This window comes from Erpetoichthys calabaricus, chromosome 14 (assembly GCF_900747795.2).
Source record: "Erpetoichthys calabaricus chromosome 14, fErpCal1.3, whole genome shotgun sequence".
Taxonomy (NCBI): domain Eukaryota; kingdom Metazoa; phylum Chordata; class Cladistia; order Polypteriformes; family Polypteridae; genus Erpetoichthys; species Erpetoichthys calabaricus.
In genome coordinates, this window is record NC_041407.2 from 8,448,016 (window position 1) to 8,457,500 (window position 9,485).

At 34.8% G+C, this 9,485-nt stretch overlaps 1 protein-coding gene across 2 annotated transcripts in view; it reads left to right on the forward strand.

Moving 5' to 3' along the window:
• Window positions 1-9,485, forward strand: part of LOC114665225 (casein kinase I) — a 61,300-nt gene that overhangs the window by 45,264 nt on the left and 6,551 nt on the right. The window contains exons 4-9 of one of the 2 annotated variants that reach the window (XM_051936511.1): window positions 593-821; window positions 1,046-1,216; window positions 1,297-1,445; window positions 3,355-3,526; window positions 4,008-4,147; window positions 8,647-8,714. In XM_051936511.1, coding sequence (XP_051792471.1) covers window positions 593-821; window positions 1,046-1,216; window positions 1,297-1,445; window positions 3,355-3,526; window positions 4,008-4,147; window positions 8,647-8,679 — 894 coding nt within the window. In that variant the 3' untranslated portion in view covers window positions 8,680-8,714. The remainder of the gene's footprint in view (window positions 1-592; window positions 822-1,045; window positions 1,217-1,296; window positions 1,446-3,354; window positions 3,527-4,007; window positions 4,148-8,646; window positions 8,715-9,485) is intronic. The other variant, XM_028819666.2, reaches the window with a different exon arrangement.

Here is a 9,485-nt window from a genome sequence, read left to right on the forward strand (position 1 = left end):
TAAGAAGTAGAGGTGTCGGGTCATATTACTACTAGGCATGCTTATTTCTTTTATTATGGTTATTTGGTGCTTATACTTTTATTGGAAGTTATCCCAACTTTTTTTTTTTTTTTGTTTGCCTTGAAAATATTTTTAATACAGCAACCTATAAAAACTTCAAAACTGCCTAAGTTGTAATTTCAACTCCTTACCATTAGAGATTTTTCCTTTTTTATAAATATTGGTTATAAATCACTTTGAACTACACTTTCATATGAAAATGTGCTATACAAATAAATGTTGTAGACTTTTCATAAGTGCAGTTTTAAAAATGTTTTCAAACAGAACTGAATGAGAATAGTAAAGACAGAGGAAACTACATTTTACAGATTTTAAATTTTAGTCTGTTTTTGTTGTACTTTTTAATTATTAAATACAATCTAACCCACTAAATTGCATTTGCTGCACATGTTTAACCTACTTAATGATTGTTAATGTTAATAGAAGCATAGCTTTTTTAGTTGGCTCTTGTAGAGGAATTTATATTTGAAAATGATTTAATGTATACCCTAAATTTTATGATGTCTGTTACAATTCTTGTTGTTCTTTTCAGATAAGTCGAATTGAGTATATTCACTCAAAGAACTTTATTCATAGAGATGTGAAGCCAGACAATTTCCTTATGGGTTTGGGGAAAAAGGGAAACCTCGTTTATATCATTGACTTTGGCCTGGCCAAAAAGTATCGGGATGCACGCACACATCAACATATTCCTTACCGTGAAAATAAAAACCTGACTGGCACAGCCCGGTATGCTTCCATCAATACTCACTTGGGAATAGGTACGTTAGCCCCACTTTTCTGAAATTAAAAATCTACTTTATTTCTTCTCGTTTTCCTTATTTTCTAGAAAATAATGCTAGTAAAGTATACCTTCTGACATTTTCTATTTTCACTAGCTTTTTGTGAGCGAGTTAAAATTTTTGTTAAAAGAAAGAAAAAATATAAGTTTTTGTGATGAATCATAATGTACAAAGTCCTCTTCTTTTTTTCCTGCTATATACAGAACAATCACGGCGTGATGACCTTGAATCCTTGGGATATGTATTAATGTACTTTAACCTCGGTTCCTTGCCATGGCAAGGCCTGAAAGCAGCTACAAAAAGACAGAAATATGAGCGAATCAGTGAAAAGAAAATGTCTACGCCAATTGAAGTGCTCTGCAAAGGCTACCCTTGTAAGTAAATTTCTGTAGACTTTTTGGGGGTATGGTGTTTTAATTGAGACTCGACTTAACTATTTTGTATTAATTTACAGCTGAATTTGCCACATACCTGAATTTCTGTCGCTCTCTTCGCTTTGATGATAAACCTGACTATTCCTATCTTCGGCAGCTGTTCAGAAATCTTTTCCACAGACAAGGCTTTTCATACGACTATGTCTTTGACTGGAATATGCTCAAATTTGTAAGTATACAGCAGAGACAAGGCTGTGCTCCATTTGTAGCATGACCACAATGAATCAGTTTGTGCATGTGTATGCTTGTAAAGTATTTGTCAACTTGTTTTATTTCTAAACCAAATCCCTGATGTTGACAGAATTATGGCATCTGAGAATCACTACTCATTCAGTAAATTTGCTGCTTGATTTAGTCCATAATAAAATCACAACAAACAAGTCAGTACATATTGGTGCTTTTGTTTCCCTTTGATCTTCTTTCAGTTTGAATATGAACTGAAGTTTAGGGGCAAAATAAATTTGCTTTTGACAACAGGTGGTACAACTGTTTCACAACATTCATAATTTCTGGGTGGATGGTATCTATTTAAATAGACCGCTTAGGGACCACATACCTTACACCTTCATTTTTGCTCTTTGTAAAATGCACTTTTTTATTCTCCCATGTACATATTTGGTTTCTCCATAAATATTTGTTTCCCTTCAAGTCTCAAACGTCCAAAATTGGCCCTGTATGGCAGTGGTGTCTGATTGTGCCCTTCAGTGAAATGGTGTGTTATCCAAGGTTGGTGGTTTTGCTTGATACTGCAGAGACAGAGAGAGCGAGCTTTTGTCTCTCTGCATCCATCTGTTACATTGAATTAATTCTGGAAAATAAGGAAAGAATGATTGACTATTTTATTATATAATGAGTTCATAATTGGTCACTTTTTGCTAATTTTATTGATTTTTGTATTGCTAACATATGCAGCTTTTTTATTTCTTTTCCTTTTGAGTGAACATTTTGTGGGGACAGTCAAGTGACTGCCAAACACTTAACAGTAATATTTTTCTTTAAAAAAAAAAAAAAAAATCAAAAATGATTTTGTTCAAGAGGCATACCCTTCAAAATGTAATATTCAGTCACTTAGGCTAGAATTTTTTTATATGAAAGTGCTTTGGCACACTAAACGTTCATGTCACAAGGACTCTTAATTTGAGACTTGCTTATTTTATGTTTTCTTGATTAAAGTGTAGTTATACTGTTCAACTGTCTGTGCTTACTTTCTGTTACACTTATGCCAATCATTTGGCAAGACAGAGAAAACAAGCCTGTGTACTTGGAGTTCTACTCCATGTTCCCTCATCTGTGGGTTTGTCCATCTGCTGTTTATAGTGCTCATCCTGCCAGTTTCTGACCGCTCCTGAAATTCAATTTTTCCCAGAGCAGGTTGGCAAATAGACAGGACTCAAAGCTCTTGTAAGCTTTAAGAATCTGAATTACAGTTTGCAGAAACTGTCAAAACTCAATTCTGGTCAAATGCAAACAGTATTGTTTGATTTAGATCATATCGAATGGTTCGATTACTTTTAGTCTGTTTCCTTTGAGCTTTTAAGAAGCACCAATGATTAAAGCCCAGTCGGCTTTAAAGTTAAAAAGAAAAATCTGGTTGAATTTTGGTCGGTAGGTTAGGTTTATATAGTATGCGAGTAGTTTTTTTCTGAACTTGTACCATTTAATTTATTAATGAATTTAACATAGTATGGATCCTCGTGTAGGTGACCAGCTCAGGAATAAGACCATATAGGTGTAATTTCTAACTCATACTCGTAAGTGTACATTTTTACACAAAACAATTGCATGTATTGAGAGTAATTGACAATATCCTCAGTGGTTTTAATTGACAGAATTTAAAGTCACAGGAAAATAGTAGTCATTGCAGACATTTTATGATGATTCTGGAAGTGTTCCTGCATATGAGTTGAGTTTTTTTTTTTTTTTTTTATAAATCAGTGTGTCTAACAGTACAGTTCAGCATCATTTGAAATTTATTTTGTTTTCTGTGTAATATTATGCTGAAGTGGAAAATCCGTCAAGGTTGAGGAAAGCAACTTTGAACTGAAGTCTTTCTCCGTTTATTATTCATGTATTTGCAGGGTGCTAACAGAGCAGCTGAAGATGCTGAGCGTGAAAGAAGGGAAAGAGAGGAGAGAATGAGGCACACACGCAACCCAGCAACCAGGGGACTTCCCTCCACTGCCTCCGGGAGGCCAAGAGGAACACAAGACGTTGCCCCCCCAACCCCTCTCACACCCACATCACATACTGGTTTGTTAAATTACATATTAGTTTATTTATAGCTGTATTTTGACTCTTTTTGAACTTTGTCTCACTTTAGTGCTTAGTATATTTTGTCAATTCAATTAATGTTAGTGATCTAAAATCGTTAAGTACATAGTGGTAAATAGTGATGGCTCTGGTAACAAATTTATGTGAAAATGCTTATTTCTCTTTTCATATAATACAAATTGAGTGAGTTCTTATAGCTTATGTGTTGTAATATTTTTAATAGATTCTGTGTTAGCAACAGGTCAAAACTTAATTTCGTTCTCACTGATGAAGAGTCCTTGATGGCAGTATTTATTAATTTATATCCTAGAGATTGTGCTCATCTTGCATTAAGGCTTAGGTGTCACATAGTAGAACACACCTCCAAGCAGACATTACTAACTTGTTAGCATTTTACACTTAACTGCTGTATGACGCTAAGTTTTGTTTAGTAGAGATTTGTATGTCTTACTCTGTCCAGCAAACACTTCACCCCGTCCAGTATCTGGAATGGAGAGAGAGCGAAAAGTCAGTATGAGATTACATCGTGGCGCTCCTGTCAACATATCATCTTCAGATCTCACTGGGCGGCAAGATACCTCACGTATGTCAACATCACAGGTGCGGACAAACTCCATTTTGCTCTAATTTAATTTACACTCTGAAATGGTAAATTGGTTCAACCTATCTTTGAGGTGTTTTTTTTTAGATATTAGACAAGTGAATTTTATACATATGTGAAAAGTATCTTTGTATACTAGGACTGCTTTGTAGTGATAGCATCTCAATTTTTGACAGGATTTGCTTTGCATAAACTGTACATAACAACCTATATGGGCATGGTGCAGCATGTTTAACAAAGGCTTGACGCTTATCAGCAAATATTCTGCTTGTTTTTATTACACGGTCATTATTTGTTTTGTCAAATATATGATGTTTAAGGAAAGTTACACATAAGAAGTCATGGCACCAAACTTCAATGCAAAATACTAAATATGGTTAGTAGCAATGATTAGCAATAAAAGAACTCTCTCAAAATGGTAAAACTGTTTGAGTTAAAGAGATCATTTTCCAGAAGCTGCATTTTTGTCATTTAGATTATTTTTGGTGGTGTATGTAAGAAAATGATTCATTTTTTATATTTGCAATTCTTATTGTTTAGACCTTCCCAAATTCATATAATGGATCTTAGTTACAATAATGTAACTAAATACAACATTAATCTTTCAAAACTGCAGTATTGGCCTAAAAAAATGTAATCAAACACACTAGAAGGTACACAGATTAGATTCCTGCAGGGGTCTAATTTTGTAGAAATGCTTTCAACCCATATCTGTAACACAAGAACAACTGTACCAGAAATAAGGCATAGAACTAACACTAATTCTGCAACCTGAGCCAAACTCCACACCTTTCTTGTTAAAAATGAATACAGCTAGCCAAGAATTAGAGTAGCCATTTGTAAGTTTGAACTTCTTTTTAAATAATAATTTAAAAATAACCATGTAGAACAAATGATAATGTGTTCCGCTACATACTTTAAAATTGCCTATCTTTCTGCATCTGCCTCCATTCAGGGAAACAGGCCTTGTGAAAATACAGCTGCTCCCTGTATTAGGATGGAAATGCTGCAGACTTAACTTTAAAAACTCTGTCCAATAAAAATCATTACATGAAACCAGTCAACAGTTATAGTAAAGACCTCAAAACTATGAAATAACTTCACATTCTTTCAGCCTCCTCTATGAGGTAGGCATTTGGGATGCTGGTTTTAACAAGCTTAAATAGCCCCCATGTATACTGAGCACTTGGTGGCTGCTGTTCCTTCATTTATCCCATTACATCTCTGTTCACATAAGTCAGATGACAGTGGAGACCAGGTAAACTGTTCCAGAACATCATCACCGCTATTACTCTGCATTGAAGCGTGTTTTTGGTTGTTACCCAATTTAAAAACAGTGCATGCCAGACAGATGTGATAGCTGTGCAGTTTATTTTATTTCTAAATCTCCCAATGAACCCCTTCCACACAACACAGTCTTCCCATGTTTCATGGAGTGTTTCCAAAAGACATGGTGGTTCAATCCAAAACTCTGAAAGTTTGGACTCCTCAGACCAAATAACAGATTGCATCGGTCTGATGTCCACTGCCTGTTTTTCTTTAGATAAGCACTTATCCCCTTTTTATCTTCAGTAGTAGATTCTTTGCAGCAATTTTGTCATAAAGGTCCGATTCGGGCCATCTTGCCTGATTTGTTGATTTTTTGATATTATTCTGCTGCTTGAATTCTGCAGAGTATTTATTTGTGCTGTGATAGGAGGTGCACACATTTGGCAGTTTCTGAGGCTGGTGGCTCTTAAGATTTATCCTCTGCAGCAGAGGTAACATTTCTTGGTCTGCTTGTTCCTGTGGTGGTCCTAAAAGAAGAGCCAGTGTCATTAAAACACTTGTTGGTTTTTGCGACTGCACTTGTAAAAGCTTTTAAGTTTTTGAAATGTTTCAGATTGCCTGATCTTCATTTCTTAAAGCAATGATGGACTGTTTGCATCTTCTAAGTATAGTTTGTCTTGCTGTACTATTGACTACTACAGCTGCAAATAGTGACCAGTTAGCACTGTATTTCCACATTACCTTGTCCCAACACAATCGGATAGCTCAAATACATTAACAAAGAAATTCATGAATTAAGTTTTAAATAGGCACACACATTAAGATACAGTGGTTCTGAATTTTACTAATATTCTAAAAGTGCTCGTCTTTTCAAAATAATTTTCTATGTAAATAATTTTTTTTCAGAAGTTCATTAATAGGCTTCATGTTCAAAATTTGTTTCAGGATCAAACCAAATAGTTAGATATAATCTTAGACATAATCTTTTGATTTGGAGGTTTTATGAAAACAATACAGTACATTCAAGTCCTGTCCAAACCTTTTGATTGGTAATCTTAGCTACCCAATAAATAACCCTCTGTTCTGTTTAAGTCTTTACCAGATAGTTAAAAGGAATCCTTACTCTAGCATTGCAAACACACAAGTGGCTTGAGTGTTCTGTTAAAGTAAGCATCTTGTGACCCGACCGTCTGTCCCCTGTAACCAGTCGCTTGACTAGTATGCATGACTTGGCTTGCATATTCATTTGCCGTCAAGTCTGCTTTAATGGTAACTGAATATTGTTCTTCTCCAGCACAAGCTATGTTCTTTATTTTCTTTTCACCTTTGCCTTGTTGCATGTTTTCTCATCCACTTCCTTAGGAGAAGTGGTAGTTTGTTTTTTTTTTTTTGTTTTTTTTTTTTTTCTTTCTATCCCCTATATTTTTATTCAAGGTAAAAAAAAAGCAATATGTAACTTGTTTAAAGTGCAAGGTTCTGTGTTGCTTTTGAATGATCACATGATTATGGATTTTCAGGGGTCTTTTAACATGACATAAGACATAATAGTACAATAAAATGTTCCAAAAATATGTAAGTGTCAATTACAATAAGAACCTAAAACATTTTTCTGTTTTGTAGTTGTCATAGAGAAGTAGTTTTTCTGTTATGTTGGCATTTCTCAATCGGTAACAACAGCAATTTCTGAAAAATCTTGTCAGTTATTTAAAATTCTCTGAATCTAATATTTCTATTAGAATATTGTTAGAAGGCATGCATAGCTTCCATCAGCTGGTAGAGTCATAGAAAATGGTACATAACTATTACATAAAGTGTCATGCTTCTTCCTCATTTGCCTTGCATTGCTGTTTTTGGACTACACCACCATCTTAAAAAAAAAAAAAAAAAAAAAAAAAGTCACCTGTTAGCCACAGTGTCTGTCAACAACCAACCTAATACAGGACTCTAGTGCAGAAACAGAAAAGAGTAGTGTTCTCTGAGAAAGCAAGAGCCAGTCTGTAGTTAAGACTGGACCTGCATGACTTTCTTCAGTGATTAAGAAATGTGTGCCTGAACTTTGTGCCTTTTTAATGTTGTCTCCTTCAGTAGATGAAATTCTTTGCCCATTTATAAACCTGAGCTTTTTTTAATGCTACTGCCATCTAGGGGCTATGGACATTGAACAAAATGTGCATGCTGAGGAAGCCGGTGCTTGTCGCTTGAATATTTCCCCAGAAATTAGTTTATTTTATGTAATTGATAATAGGAAAAGGTTTCTTTTCTAGAATTATTCTAACATTGGATCTGTTATACAGCTTTGACACTAAATGTGAAAAAATGTGTAAAGTACAAAGTAATACAAATGGGTTTTGTATGTTCATTTTGCTGAACTGACAAAAGATCTGAATGCTACCATTTTTCTTTTTTGGCAAATCCAGCTATGAATAGCTTTTCCACAAAAACAATGCAAGTTTCTCTAGTGTCTCTCTGGCTTTAGTTAATTTGCTTGCTGCATTGGCACTAACGTTGTGTAGTGGTCATTGTCTTGTGGCTAAGCTTGCTGTTGGCAAAAAACTTGTTTTTTCTTTTCTTTTTGGGGGGGGGGAGGGGTATTCAGGTGTTCTTATAGGTCTTTTTGTCCTTTTCCCATATATGTGGGTTTAGGTGTGTCATCCATCATTGATGTACCAGCAGGACAAGTCTAATTAGTTCAGACCTTTTTTTAAATCTTATTTTTTTTACATAAAGTTTTATAACCACTTTCCTATGCATGATTTGGTAATCCAGCAATAATCAGGACGAAGTGCATTCCAAGAATTTCTGTGTGTTTAAACAAAACTTAAACTTTTAGAAATCCTGATTATAAATTTTTTTTCTTCCTTCTGCCATTAGCTTTAGTAATGCAGATTTTGTCAACTTTGTGATTCATATGGTGTTGTCCAGACGCACTTTTTATGCCCATTTAATTAAAAGCTACTGCCCAGAAGATAACCATTTCACTTTAATCAGACAAAAACCATAGCCATTTTAAATTCTGCTGTCTCATGTCCCTGGGCATAAAACAAAACTCTGTTCTGACAGTAATTCTCTCCTGCTTATTTAAAATGCAAGAGTGTTCAGTTTATAGCTGTTGGACCTTTTTTTGTTTTTTAAGAATAATTGGATTACTAAATTGTTTTTTTTAGATATTTACTAGCCGTTATAATATATGTATTCTTCACAAATGGCTGTCTTTTCCCCCCCACCTCAGAATAGCATTCCCTTCGAACACCACAGCAAGTAGCTGCTCGCCATGTTCTTGTTTGAAGGCAGCACTGGGTGAGTTTGAGCCGGGTCCCATCATATAAACTAGACTCTGGCAGGTGTATCACATCCCTTCTAAACATGCTGTTCTCCTTTTCACCACCTGCTCCCACCCTTTTTCTCCTCCCCAATCCTCCAAGTATTACCTTACCCATTGTTCACATTGCATTTTTGTTACATTGTAACAAAAGATTAACTACCCCATTTTTCGAGTGTATTAATTCATTTTCTAAAAATCCAAAGGAAATTTAAATGTTTCTTCAAATTGTTTTCATAATACGCAGGTTTTTTTTTTTTATTATTATTATTATTATTAATTAGTTTATTTAGCTTAAAGCCCATGGCTTGGCGACTGAATGCATGTACCTAATCGGAAATGTCTAGAGGCCGGCGCATTCCATTGTTCCAGATAAACTCTCAATATTATTGTACTGAACAGTAGTCTCTAGATGCTCATATTTTTCTTTATCCTTACCCTTCTAAATGCCCAGTTCATGTGGGTTATTTACTAACACTTATAGTAATACCCAAGGTAAAAATAATGCCATGAAAATTTTGCCCTCAAGCACTTGTATGGCATGCCCATCTCACATGGTTTCTAGTATTTAATTGGAAGTATTGGGTTGTGTCTTGTTTTTTTTTTTTTTGTTTTTTTTCCTCTCTCCTCTCCCCCTACATTGATGTTTACCATGATTATGCATGAAACAGAAAAAGCTTCCAGTTGCTTGATGAAACTAATGTTGTATGTAAAATGGAAAAGGTGTCAGCTTTTAAAGAATAACCTGG